The following is a 15257-nucleotide window of genomic DNA, read 5'->3' as shown; positions in this document are numbered from 1 at the left end:
CTGGCCTGCATGATGGTCAGTTCTCAACTGTTTTTCTGGGAAAAATATTAAGCTTTAAACTTTTGTTCACTCGTTTATGTCGTATTCCATCGATAACAATAATTATTAACATGCTAACATTTGTTCATTTGTAGTGAATACCAAGTACAATGAACACTGATCTGAATATTATTATTTAATTAAACTAAATTATTGGACAAATTGAATTTTGACTGCGAAAGAAAAATTAGAGGATCATCAAAATTGTGAAGATTTGTCCTCTGGGGATCAAGAATGTCAACCAAATGTGCCAATCTTTGGAATAGATGTCAAGATATTTCACTAGATAAGTGAAAACTTTGACCTGCTGGTGGTGCTAAGGAAAGCCAAATTTAATTCTTTCAAGTAAAAGAAAGCCCTAGTATTGTAACTTTTCACTAAAATCTGATAGGACATCTTTGCAGTTTGAAAGGTTGGGTGCTGGAGACGGACCATAATGTACAAAACTGCCAAATTCACGTTTTTGTGAAGCCAAGTTTGTTCACTGTTTGTATTTTAGGTCCAATTTGATAAAAGCACGTACAGTATAGAATACTGCGCCTTAGGGGTTAGGGTTAGGGTTAACACTTTACTGTACCCTGTTTCCACACCATGCAGTACACAAAACTAATTATCCTAGTTCCCGTATCAGTTATAACTAAATAAGTTTACCAATGTAACAGAATATGACATAAGAAGTGCTGTTAGTCAAACAGAAATTTTGGACTGTCAATACCATTGTTAAACTTATAAATGAGTAGGACGCAGCTTATGTGTTTTGGCTGCCAACTGTCAAATCTTAGATGATGGAGCTTCGAGCAAGCACTTCAAAGGAATCCATTGTTTGATGTGGACTTGTGAATACAGACTGCAGCAAATTTTTTGTCTTTCTGTATTCGTATGGATTTAAGAGCTCAAATGTTTAAACACCCAGCAGCTGTTTTTTTTCCTCTTAGCATGACGGTTCACAGACAGTTCGCCTGTAACTGTAACAACACATACCAATTGTGTCTGTTTGACTGGCTGCTAGGACAGACTGATTCTGCAACTCATCAGGAACTCCTCAACAGTTAATTTCCACATTTTTATCAGTCCCTGTACTTTCTGCTGCTTGCTTTGTGCAAATGCACAGAATTTCACAACTCTTCATTTCTTGCTCGAGTTGAAACATTCTAGTTGAAGCAGACAAATCTTTGCCCCAGTTCACACCGCCTGGAGTGACTCTACACCTGCTCTCCATTCACATCTTTCTGTTGACACTGAATACGTTTGTACCGCCTCCAAATTTTGCTCTGCAATTTGCCTGAACGCACCATTCAGTTTCAAATGAAGACATCCATATTAAGTATTTGCAGTCTAATGGCACCGCAAGGTATTATCCAATCAAGGTCAATTATCAGCACAGTTATCGTCTATTCAGCAGCAGTGAACTGAAGGTCTAGTGCCGTGGAGCATAGAATAGAAAGCTTACAAGGGAACTCGGAGAAAAGACCATGGATTCATAAACACTGCGTAGCCAAGTCTCGCAGTGTGGCTGCATTTACAGGGATTCAGCCTTGTCAGGAGAGCTCCAGGCAAAATTTATCATCCTATATGTGAGTGACCTTGGGGAGAGGTTTACCAGTAGATTTGGGGTAGGAGCTGGGTTGGATAAGGAGGCTCTTAAGCATGCAGAGACAGTGTGCTACAGAACTCTTTCATTTACTAGCTGTGTTTTTCACACCTTGCTATAAATAAAGGGATTTGGGGGGAGACTCTTCCCTCTGTACCGACTATATAAACTGATTTAATTAACCTACGGATTTTACGGCTATCATCCCCAGGTTCCTCAGCAAACCCTCTAAAGCCTCACGATTTTGGCTTTAACTAATTCCAGGTAACAAATTGAGAGAGTTTTGTAAGTGGACCATAGTTGAACTCTGAAGTTAATATTTGTTTGAAAAAGTTTGCATTTAAGAGTCTTGACCCTGGGAGGAGAAAAAAAAACATGTTTTGGCTGGATTCACACCCATTTCCATTATCAGAAGCGGCTGCTTATTATTCCTCACACTCATCAGAGAGGCACAGCGCTTCATTTTCAAGCCGCAAAATCACAGACGGGCGTCGCCGTCCATAATCAATCTGCTTTGCTTGTGTTGAATATTCTCTCAATTTGATTTTCTTTAGTTTCCTGATTTGGCGCAGTGTTAACATGATTTCTTGGTGATAACACTTAAGGAGGGGAACTACGATAGAGTCGAAGAACACTGAATTACAGTAACAGATATGATTTGTTTTCAAGTCATACACTGATTATTATCAATAGTCATGTAATCTTTCGTTATAATCCCATTTGCTGTGTAATTTCTAACCTAGCTCTCATCAGTAGGTGGCCAATAAGTCCTGCTAGGATTTGTATCCACTTGTTCCCTTGTCCTAACAGAGCTCACTCACCGTAAATGTCCCTCTGCACTCACAAAGAGGCTGACTGACTCTGCCCCGCGAATGCCTCTGTATTTAGCCTGATTTACGATATCGTTTTGCAATAAAGGCCAGTGTGAGGGGAAGAGATTCATTAAGGAGCCCAGTTTATGTTTTAGAGAAGTCCGGAGGGACAGAGGGAATACTGATTGGCACACAGATATGTGCTTGTCTCATCCTTCCAAGCCGAGCCAAAAACTCTCAGCACCCTTTCCCCTCCAGCCATGTGCACTGGATGGCTCAAAGGAGGCGTTGTTCTCTGCCCGCAGGATGCCCAGGATGCCCAGGGTACTTGCCGCCCATGTCTGCAGTCTCCTGCTGTGGTGCACAGACATACCAGGCCTCCTCGCAGCACCTGGAGGCCCTCCTCAGCATCCTTTAATGACATCCCTGCTGACCCCCCCAGCCACTAACAGCGGCGCCTGTTTGGGTCCGTCTCTTCCATCCACAGCTTTACCAAATAGGCCAGCGGCACGGCATTGCAGTGTTTACTCTTCGTCGGTCGATACTCTTTAATCCCCGAGATGATGCTTTCTCTCATGAACTCAAAATAGCTCTTCCTCCTCCCCAGTGAAGCCACAGGCCCATTACTCTTTATTAGCTCTTAGCGTCTTAAATGTGGCCATCCATTAGAGGCGAGGCAACAAACATCCCCAGCAGGTCCCTCAGTAGTCTGCCAGCACACATGCACACACACACATACACTAATTTAAACTGACCCTTAATCAAGAGCAATTATTGTGCATTGAATTCAGCTCATCTCCTAGATAGAGAAGAGTCACCTGGGTAGCACATTCTCTCAGAAGGATTCCAAACTTTGTATTGCGACCCTGCCTCCCTCCTCCATGACTCTTACTTATCAGCTGGGCGGACTCCACAGACCTCTATCTGCCTGAATGATTTCTTTTCTATGGAAGCTGGCATGAAGTAATACCATACTGTGTCATGTATTGATTCTTTTTCCAGTCCCTCTTTCTTGAATTTCTTGGTGGCTCAAAAGCATAAATCATCCGCAAATGATCCCTGAAGGAAATATTGTAATTATTATTCTTGACGCATGGTCACAAATTCAATAGCCCTTATTAATTGAACATGGAGAGAAATATGATGTGGGTAATTCAACGGGACGAGAAAGCTTTCCGTCATCCCTCATGTTTAAGACTGTCCTGTTTGGCATTCATGACAAAGCTCACAAGGATTCAGGGTCAGGATGGGGGTCAAAGGGAGTGTAATTGTAAACCTCAACAAACAGCAGCTTTTTTTATATTCTTTTCTGTTTCCTCTTGAGACTACCAATGCTGGGGAAACCCTCTTGCATGTGATCCTCGTGTAAGAGATTAGTACAGATTGAACATTTTAAGAGAATCCAGGTATCTCAGTAAGGAATCCCAATATACCCTCTGCATGTACCACTTAGCCCTTAGCCCTCCATTTTGCTTGTTCACATCTTGGAGTAGGATTTCCTGATTACTGTAGGGATAGAGGGGTGGGGTGAAGTAAGGCTACACGGACCTCCAAACTGAGGTTTTTCAGAGTCACACACCAAATCATGAAAAATCACTGGCAAGATGGTCGCACAAGCAACAAAGGATAAAAAAGATGTTGATAAAAGATTTGAAAAATAATGACAACCATCATGTTGCCTAATTTAATGTTTCAGTGTGATGGTTCTTTTCTTCATAACAAGCATAACCAACAAAAAATTGCCAGAAGGCCTAGTATGTTAATGTCTTGGTAGCTAACTAACTAGCTAGCTAGCTTATGACAGCTGGTTGGCAGCTGTAACAGCCAATCCATGGGGCTGCTCGTGATTGGTTGGATAGGTGTTTTGGCGCAAACTCCCCCTACATCAATATCACCACTGTGCAGAATCTGGCTTTCCGTATCCATGCCGGTAGTGGCCTGGTAATGAAGTCCTGTTTTCTGTTTCAAATCGAGAGCATCCATGCTTTTCTATCTCCAATAGATAAAAGGCATCGCCGTCAATGTCTATTGATGACCTGTCATGGACTTGTAGGATTGTACCATTTCATAGAAGAAGATTTTAACCACTACCCCCTTGTAACTATGTTTCAAGGGGCAAAGGGGCACTTGAAAATGGTAGGGTTAAAAATAAGAAATGGGATTGAAAGACCCACCTTTTTGTTCATTGTTGCTCACCATCTACTTTTGCGACTTCCTATTGAGCTTCCTGTCCTTGTTCCTCATTTCTTGTCTCTCCTGACGTGTGCGTGATGAAGCATGAAGTCAGTCAACCAACCAGCCAGCCACCCGGGCAGCCATTCACTTCTGTGTCCACCCATATTATTACAGCCAGGAGTGGACGGCAGGAACGCAGCCTCTCCTTCCCTGGTGTCCTCTATTGTGTGGCTTTTCATTTACTCAGCTTCTGCGAGTGTGAAGGCTGCTCTTCGCTCCGCCAGTCCTATTTCAGCTCTACATATCCTAGCGTGGAGCCCCAGTAGTGGGATGAGTGAGCCTGTATGAGGTTGGGTATAGGAGGGTAGCTGCTTGGCCAGTTAGCACTCATGTGAGACTTGTCTTTCTCCTCTGCACACCTCTACACAGTCATGTCTGACGGAAAAACCTCTGACTTGGAAACTCGAAAGCTTAAATTGACTGTATGTGCAAGAGTGGCATCAAATATTTTAAAGTGACAACTAATTTAATTCGAACAAACATTTTTGTGAGGCTATTACATGCTGCACGCTTGTATACTAGATCAGTGCTGACAGAGATTGTAAATCCATGTCTTCCATGAGACTTAAAGATTGTGTTCCACTGAGCTGTGTTATGACCAGAACAAAAGTCTTTCCTGTCTTAATTAAGTAATTTCCCTCAAAACCACAAATGTCATTCTCATGGTAGCGCTATAGGAAAGGTCATATGATCTTTAAAGTCATTAAGATCCATCATCAAGGAACTGTGCATGTCTGTACAGCATTTCATGACAATCCATTACAAAAATAATGAGATACTTCAATCTGGGCCAGAGTGGTGGATTGACCGACTGCTAGACTGTCTAAAAATCAAAATAACTACTTATGTGCAGACACACAGTGCTTCATAATGCCTATTCACCAATAGCTTTTGTACGAGGAAAACAGAGACAGAACACAGAAAGGGGGGGGGGGGGGGGACTCTTTTTCTCTTCAAAAAAATGGAAATGAAGAAAGAGCCTCAAACATTAGAATTTATCTGGCTCAGCATAATGCTGCCTATCGTTTTACAATTTAATGCCACACAATAGGAGAATTTAATTATACATGATGTGGATCATAAAATGTATGCTGAAATAGACATTTTTCTCAGTTGAATTATCATTATTTTTCTTTTGTCTTTGCCTTTCTCTGCCAGCTGAAAGTTATGTGTGTCCCTTTGTTGAAGAAATCTGATTTGCAAATTTGGTATCTTTTAACATTCCTTGATAATACAACACCCATTTCAGTGCAGCTGCAGTTAGTGATACATATCTATAGACCTTTTTTTATGGCTGACATTTTGACATGTCAGACTTCCATGATGCCACTGTCTTGATATCCATGGTAACAGTCCATGGGTCCATGGAATGTGGTCTGGATGAGATGTTTTTTTTCCACACCGTACCATGTGCCTCCTTACCCTTACCACTGGTGCCAGCGTGTGTGTTTCTTGATGTTCCAGCGTTGGTTGGCATGTACTTGTGTTATCTAAACATAACCACGTGCAGCATCATCCCACCATGTGCCTTTATGGACATCATGGTAGCTGCATCCTGAAACGTTAACAGCAGACACAGAGGGATGCCCAAAAAAGTAATAAATAGACGCAGGGGTCCTGCAAAGTGGCAAAATGTGATGAGTTGTGACTTAGGACACCATTACTCCACGATATCTTTACATAGCATATAGTTATATATATATGCGTGTGTGTGTGTGTGTGTGTGTATCTATGTATATATATCTGTATATCTATGTATATGTATATGAATGCTCTGAATATGATGTAGAGCTCTTTTAACAGATAATTCTGCTGTACTCTATTGTCACAGCAGTAATTCTGCTTATATAATGTCCAGTGAAGTTAAGTGAAAGCTGGCATTAGGAGCACTGTGACTAGAGTGAGCCATTTGTAGGGGCCACAGCAGGCAAGGGCCCACACAGATTCCAAAAGAATGATTTTATTAAACAGAAATGCCTTGAGCAATATCCTCTCAGGGAGGTCCAGTTATCTGAGGCACACCCCTGCTGCACAGAAAAACAAAGAACTACTGCAGTTTGAAAAGTAGGTTTGTACTATGTTTTTCAATTTCTCCTCCCCAGAACAAAGGAGGGAACGATTCATCTTGAAATAGCTTTGTATGATTTATTAATTCCAATCCATAACACAGGCTTGCTGATTCTGATTATGTTGGATCTGGGTTTGGAGATTTCCAGGCTGTATTTGTCTGGAGATAGGATTATTTTCCAGTTTATAAATTCAGTGTCAGTTTTCAGGCACTGGTCCTAAACAAGGTTTGCATGCTTATGATGCTGCTCGGTGAACTGGCTCTCATCTGTTTGGGGGCACACACACACACTAAAATACACTGAAAAGATTGTCCTAATTAAACACAAAGCATGGATTAAAGACATTTCCGAGATTGAATTAAAGTTTGAATCACATCTGAGCCAAATCAGCATCAATTTAAACGTCATTTATCATTTATTCTGAGTGTCCATGAGTAATTATCATACATCCTGTGTACTCTACTTCTTGACACAGTAACAGTTTGGTGCAGACATACCAAGATCCTAATTTGTATTGGATTTTCTATTTTCTGTTCCATTTCCTCCTTTCCACTAGAATAGCTGCTCATTTCATGAAGATATGACTGTGCCTTAAGAGTTTGTTTGTACACAAGATGTGCCTCATTGATTTGCTTTAATTCAAATAACTCCTTTGATAGGTACACATGGTGCTTTGACAAAGCCCTGTCTTCCAGAGGATCTTCAACTTGCTTTTGTGTTGCACTTGTAATCGTAAATAGGGAGAACCATATTTATTTTGTCAGCTTTTTTTTTTCGTCTTTGCTGGTATCAAATATTACCAGAGCAGCCTTGCAGAGATTTAACAAACCTTGTAGGATTTCATTATTTTAAACCTTTTGATACTGCACAATGTGAAATCTGGTGGAATGATGGAACCGGTCTAAATCAGTGTCTTAAAGGAAAAGTGTATCAGATTTAGGCGGATTTAGTGGCTTTATTCGGGCGTCTGTGGCTCAAAGGTGAAGCGAATTGTCCTTTAATCGGATGGCGGTTTGATCCCTGGCTCCTCCAGTCAGCATGTTGAAGTATCCTTGGGCAAGATACCGAACCCCAAATTGCTCCTGATGACTGCTCCATCAGTGTGTAAGTGTGTGTGAATGGATGGCACCATGTACAGCAGCCTGTGCCACCAGTGTATGAATGTGTGCGTTAATGGGTGATTTTGACTTGTAGTGTGAAAGTGCTTTGAGTGGCCAAAAAAAGACTAGAAAAGCGCTATACAAGTGCAGGTCCATTTCATGCCAGCTAGGTGAGGACTGCATATGGCAACCACCTGAAACTTAGCCGGAACAGAATTCCTTCAGTGGTCCTTGTTCACGAGGTTTTCATTGGTAGCCAAATTATCTGCAGAGGTCTCTTCCTTTCCAACACAAGCAGACCTGTGATTAAAACCAGTAAAAAAATGGAATAAAGCAGTTTCATGTTAGAAATCAATGTTTCCTCAATGTTGTTTTGTATCTCGGATACAGGCCGCTAACACCCAGCACCTGCTAATATGTGATCATCTTATTTCTCTGGGAACTGAATTACGCTCTCTCCGAAACAAATGGAATTAACTTTTGACCTCTGTGGTGAAACGCAAGTCTGCTGATTCACACTATGTGACATGAAAACTCAAACTTAAGATTAAAGTCAGTAAATCTTCAAACTGAACGCAAAATGACTGAAATATAAGGTAAATATGAGGTGTAAATATTTGTAGCAACATTTTCCATAAAAATCAGTTTCCATGGAAAACATCATTTCAGTTGAGTTTTAAATTTTATTTATTTTTTACCGTAAGTAGGCAGAATTCATTTTTATTTCAGTATTGAAAACTCTCAGGTGTCAAAAACACATCTCACTTCTAGAACTCATAGAGAACTGGGGAGTTTTTAAACTCTTAAAAACACTAAATAATGCATATTTACGTTAAAAAATGTTATTTTTTTTCCAACTCTCGTGTCGCCAACTGGCTGCTAATTACGGAATGTAAAAACACAAATGGCCCTACCTGGAGCCAGTTTTTGGTTTGACCTCTTTGGGCCACTGTGGGAACATGGCGGTGCAGCATGACGATCTCTGTAGACGAGGACCCGCTCCCTATGCAAATATTATCAAATAAATGTAATAATATAATCTAATAAACTCATATTTTCAGGGGGTTATAAACTAAAAAAAATACTTACGATATTATATTGCATTTCTGCCTGTATAACCCCCTAAATCCTAGAAACTACATTTAATATGCATTTTCTTAATTATGTATTTGTGTGGAGTAAGCCATATGTGTGTGCATAATTACTTTGCAGCTTGTGCATATAGGCACACGTGAGCAAATTTAAATTGTTCTGTCGGCTTCAAAACAATAAATCACATCAACACAGAGATTAAAGTGCGCAGTCCTTTGCTTTCACTTTACCTGAGACAGGAGGGCTAAGACATGAGAGTGAGAGTAACATTACTGCCCAGGGACCTGCAGGATGACTTTGTTCTTGACTGTTCTGTCTTGCCAGACTATCAAGCTTTTCATTTGTCAGCAGCGCAATGCCACGTTTACAACAATACCTCTCGCCAACCAACAACACAAGGCTCCTGCTTGTTCAGGAAAAGTACAAATTGCTCTGTGGTGCTCTGCTGCTCAGAAGTCTGTGTTCCCTGTTGTAAACACAAGACCTGGATTGGAGTGTTAACTCTGAAGCAGCTAACTGATGCTGTAAGTAGGACTGATGCTGCCCTTGGGTTAAGGGTTGGAGCCTGCCTGCACCCTTGTATCCCCCAGTGGGACAGCAGGACTGAGGTCAAGAGGGGCAGTATGAATCACAAATCCCCGTCTGATTCGTAAACTGTCGGGACATTGATTTACACGGGTGATCAGAGGAAAGAAATCCTCTGGCAGCTTGCAGGAGGATGGGGGTATGCTGAGGGAGCGTAATCACACAGCAGATTGCTCTTGAGAAGAAGGTCAAAGCCCACTCTTATTGTGATTAAATCTTTTTTTATATGTGGGCTGTGCTGTTCCTCTACCAGTGGGACTATGGGTGGTAACAAAGGAGTCTGTACAGTGAACGTGTTCTTTAACATTGAAGGGGGCAAAACTGCACACATCAGGCATAATTGTAATTATGATATTAAATGATTTGATAAGCAGCCATGCTAGCTGTCTGTACATCTAAACATGACTGATGATATCTCCTCCTTGTGCTGCGTTCTTTACAGAGTTGGTATACAGATACATTCAGAATTTCCTAATATCTCACATTTTGGTCAGAACTGGTAAATCATATTGAGGTCCAATCAGGGTTCAAAAAAGAAATATTTTATTCTAAAATTTTGTTTTAGCTCATCAAAACAAGCAAATATTCTCAATTGTTAAATGTTGCGTAAACACATATGGACAAACAACAACTTTGCCTACCCCCCCCAAATCAAAACAAACCAAAACAAAATTGGCAGTTATGAGTTAGTACCAGACAATGTGTTAAAGTTCCACCAAGGTTGGATTAGCAACTTGGGAAATCGAGCAACTACCCTGGGGCAACAGATCCCCAGGCCCCTTAAAAGTCTAATTTATGTATTTCAGTGGTATTGCAAATTTCTTATGGAATATACATCTCTACAGTACAGTGCTTCAGTATATTACACTTGCCTTGGCTCTGTTTTCATAGATGAGTTAACAAACAAGAAGTATAGCATAACATGGTATTTTCTACTTTCAACCTCATAATGACACATAGCCCACAAAATGAAAACATCCTTATAAAATAGGTCACAGAGCTCACTGTAAGTTTAACAGAGCATCACAACATTGTCAAGTCAAGTCTGTTTTACTAAAATAAAGCCCAATTATCACAATGATAATAAAATGGTCTTTATCAAATAATGATGTCAAACAATAACAAATTCTCATTAAAGTGAAATTACAGCAGCAGAGTTTGCAGCAGTCATTTCCTTAAAGATTTTACATAAGAAAAATACATCTCGCAATGCATGCAGAAAATCAGCTTTTGAAAATAGTAATGTACAGTAAAATGATGTTTTACTGTTCATATAAATGATGTAGTTGAGAGTCTGAATAAACATGATTTGTGTTGCTAAGAGTTGAATTTTCACTGTAATTTCAGTGTTTTGTGTGTGGAAAAACCAATTTAGCATGTCACTATGGCTTTTTGCATTAGACTTTTGTGCACATTTCTTTGGGTCGGGTAGTATTATTGCAGCGTAGGAGTAAACTTCGGTAAATATACTAAGTACAGAGGGGTGGGGTTTTAAATGAGGCTCCACAGCATATTTCTACCATGGGACCCCCTAACAGGTTTCAATACCTAATGACATAACAGTTACACTTGTCCAACAGTTGAAACCCCAAATTATTTATTTTATGGTAAAATAGCAGAGAATAAGATGGAATCAGTGAGTCCACAATGTTGAGTTTTTTTTATCCTTACTGATACTGTAATGGAAAAAACTCAGTCATCATTCCAAATGCTTGGGTCTTGTTTTTTTCCTGTTTTGTATAGTACACAAATACTTCACTATACTCTGCTTCTACATTTTCACAATGTCCATTAAAAACAACACATAATGCTTTGAGTGAGTCAGAGTTTGTAATTGGCAAGAAAATATATCTAACATCCCATTATGAACTGGACAGACTGACCTCTCCTCAAAAAACATCTGTATGTCTTGTCTGTACAAGCACTTTATCATTACGACACATATTGGAGTTTATTATAACGACCCATATTGATGTTTATTGTCAGGCCACAGCCTTTCATGCAGGACTAATTATGATGAAAGCAAAGCAGGAAGTCGGGTGATGTAGTATAGAGAGGAACAAAGTCTGCATTGAGAGGAATTAAGGCTGTGTCTGGTAACTCTATATTTGTGAAAATTTGTACAAAATTTAGTGTTCCATGTTTCGGGGATGATTTTAACCCTAACCGTTTTTTTTCCCCTTACGCTAACCATGTGTTTTTGTGCCTAAACCTAAGAAGACTTTAAGCACAACATTGTGCAACCATAACATAGCAAGACAGGAATATTTTGGAGGCCGCTCGCAAGAGTTTCACAAATCTATGGTTACCATCTAGCCACAACCAGGAGTTTGGGTGAATGGGTGGGTCAAACAAACACAGGACTTTTCAGTGAGACATGTTTTTATCCCAAGTAAAATCAAAAGTCAGTGTTGACTTAGTTTAACATAGGTGGGTCAACTATCTTACGTACTTAACTTAAGTCACATATGTAACAAACAACTTTCATGCATAACTTACGTTTTTTTCTGATTGCTTAGGCACTCTTCTTGAAACTTTAGGGTATTTTTGCAAAACTCTACACAGTAACAACAAAATAATGATAATAACCATTGTTCTAAACCTAACCAACCACTTTTGGTGCCTAACTGCGACCATTTCACAACATTGTTTGCAAAAACAACTTTTTTTTAAACTGCGACCATTAGTACATGCACCTGTTGCTGGTATTTTCCAACAATCACATATGCTGTTTTGGGAGTCACTGGCAATAAGGTATTCTGTCATTTAGGAATGAACAGGTGCTGGAATGCAGTACTATACTGTGTAGTGACCAGTTGACCCATGATCATTGAACATAAAATGTTTAGTGCCCAGTTTTTTACTGTATCAAATGGCAAAAGCTTCTGGTTTGGCTTAAAGAGTGCCTGTATACATCAAGTGATCTTGTTCTGACTCATCTTCTGTCTCCTGTCTTTTAGTCGCTGACTGTCGAGTCTTAGAGGGATTGCAGAGATATTCCTCCATCCCCACATACCTGCCTGTCAACTACCAGGTGCTCAACGCGGACTTGGCGTTCTTTCTGAAGGAAGCCAACCAGGACTTCATGAGGAACTCTAGCCTGATGTCGCGGACTGAGCCCTTCTTCATATACCAAGCCAGAAGTTTGCCCTCAATGAACACTAGTTACGGACCTCTCTCTGTGGAGCAGCCGGTCCCTTTAGAGCTCCTACAGAGCCCAGGGACGTTTCCTGCCTCTTCTGTTTTCACTTTCAACTGGAAGGTGCAGACCTTTATCATGAATACCAGGATTCACTTGGCCAAGCCCAAAGTCCAGGTGCTGTTTTATGTCGCAGGCAGGGACTGGGACGACTACAGTGCCATCGACAAGCTGCCCTGTGTGCACATGTTTGCTTTCCATGAGACCCAGGAGGTGCGTGGGACTTGCCAGCTGAAGGGGGGACTGGGGTTGTGCGTGGCTGAGCTGGAGCCCTTAGCCAGCTGGTTCAGCCCACCCAGCGTGGTGCCTGGACGCCAGAGGAACCTTGAGATGTCCGAGGGCACACCGGTGGAGCTCTACTACATGCTGCAGTCCACAGAGGCGGGAGAGTGCCACTCAGAGGAGGCCAGGAAGGACAACTTCATCCGCTCGAGCCAGGAGGGGCTGTTTGGTTCCTACACCTCCACACCACTGCGGAGGATTGGTGGTGTGAGGCTCTACCAGAATCCCGCTCCACCACCCCTCGCTGAACACAGGCTGGATAATAACTTTATGGTCATGGTGCCAGCCACACCTATGAGACAGAGGGAAACCGTCTCTGCTTTTATCACTGTGTCAGCCTACTCTCCTGTGGAGATGTTTACTCTCAGGTAAGAAATTTCTTTTTGTTTCATGCAGTGTCTGACTGCAGACTTTCTGTCAGTGTCAGACTGTAGAATCCTGCAGCCCGTGTCTATTGACTCGTGCATTTTCTTTAGTCATTTCAGTCTACCTTTAAGAAATAGGCAGTATTGACACTGAAGTTGTTTTTCTAAAAATATATCCTCACTGAAACATGGCTAAATCTCTTTTTCTTTCTCTTCTTTCTATCATCAAATACTGAGGTTGTGCATCACACACTGGTTACTGGGCTTTATCTTATATTGTGTTTTATTATAACTACGATTTAGTTGTTCTTATTGACCTTTTTTTCCATTTTCTGAAGTCAAACAACTGAATGAGTATGAAATAATGATTTGACTGCAGCATAAATGCCACCTGTTAACCAAGGTAAACAGCAATTCCTGTGCTGCAGCTCTTAGACCGTTGATCAAATCAGTATTGATCGCGGAGTCGTCTGACAACATCAACGTAAACACAGGCTAATGACAACAACTTTACTCTGCGATTGGCTGTATTAGAATTCGAGATGAGTGACGAGAGAGCGAGTTAGAGGAAAGTTGGCTTCTTAACTTTACCTTCACTCAAGACTACATCTGTGATGGCATCTCTCATCCTTTTAGAAAAGCGTCAGTATTCAGACAAATGTGCGGAATGACTTGAGTAACAAGTCAATGAGTAACAAAGGTAAGCTCCTGCACACTGTCGAGGCTGTTAGAAATTTGATTCGATAACATAACGGGACATTCATCACACATTTTAAATAACAAATGACAACACGTTTTCACCAATGACTGATATAAGTAGATGGAGTCCATGGCAGCTCTCCAAAAGAGAGGCCAAATCATCTTGATCGCCCCCTGGTGGCTGGCTGCAGTAGGGGTCATAAACATCCCCCCTCCATGTTAGTAGGGGTGCACATGTCAAATAAATTTGTTTCAAAGATGGTTTCTGCCATTTTAGGCAGTTCTTATTACCCTGATATATGTTAAAACATTTTATGACGAGTTTGGTTTAATTAGTTACATGACACCATAAATAAGGGGGTGTGGCTCAGTGTGTCAGTCGGTGTGCACGCAGTCAAAGGTGTGGCTCAGTATTGGGTCAGATGGGTGTATGGGCATGAACTCAATTCCGCAGCTCCACTTATTGATTGCTACTGCGCAGACTTTGGTTTCAAAAGCTAAAGATGGTGAAGACCCTAGCCAAGATATTTTGGCTTCATTTTTGTAAAGTGGGAGGAAATAGTGACACTTCGTCCATCTTTATACACGATCAATGGTCTGCACTTACAGACTCATAAAGCACACCAACACATCCTAGGAGCAAGCAATGAACCGTCTATAGCTAAAAAAATAATACGAGAAGCATCATTAGCATAGTCCCGTGATTGGGCGTGGCCTCCACTCCTCCAGCAGAACTGCCCCAGCGTTTCAGATCAGAGAAAACTGCATTTTTTCATGATTTTGAGACCTTCACATACTTGGCAATTTTTTTTGGTCATTCAAATTTTGACAGGTGTTTAATAACACATCTTTCTGTGATGTGACAAACTCATTTTAATTATCACTTAACAGGAAATTAATTTTTTTTTTTTTTTGGGAGATTTGTTTAAGCCGTGATTTCAATTAAAGCGCAAAAGTCAAGAAAGGAAATATTCTGAACTCTACTTTCATATTGAACATTTCACTTCTGAAAACATGTAAAACACCTTGCTTCAAGTTCGACAGGAACAAAATAAAACTCACTTAAACTGTCTCGATTAGTTACAGTAATTTACTTTTCCAGGCCAAAAAATTATTTGGCACGTTACTTGTTCTTAAACTTAAAACACATGAGATAATATGTTTGTTAGTGAGCAGTTATCATACTGTG

The 15257-nt window shown here is 40.7% G+C and overlaps 1 protein-coding gene across 1 annotated transcript in view; it reads left to right on the top strand.

The window, feature by feature from the left end:
• Nucleotides 1-15257, top strand: part of si:dkeyp-14d3.1 (transmembrane protein 132C) — a 165851-nt gene that overhangs the window by 18883 nt on the left and 131711 nt on the right. The window contains exon 2 of the mRNA XM_042488796.1: nt 12484-13372. Within this exon, the coding sequence (XP_042344730.1) occupies nt 12484-13372 (889 nt within the window). The remainder of the gene's footprint in view (nt 1-12483; nt 13373-15257) is intronic.

The sequence above is a fragment of the Plectropomus leopardus genome, chromosome 6, assembly GCF_008729295.1.
Source record: "Plectropomus leopardus isolate mb chromosome 6, YSFRI_Pleo_2.0, whole genome shotgun sequence".
NCBI lineage: Eukaryota > Metazoa > Chordata > Actinopteri > Perciformes > Serranidae > Plectropomus > Plectropomus leopardus.
This window is presented reverse-complemented; position numbering and strand designations above follow the sequence as displayed.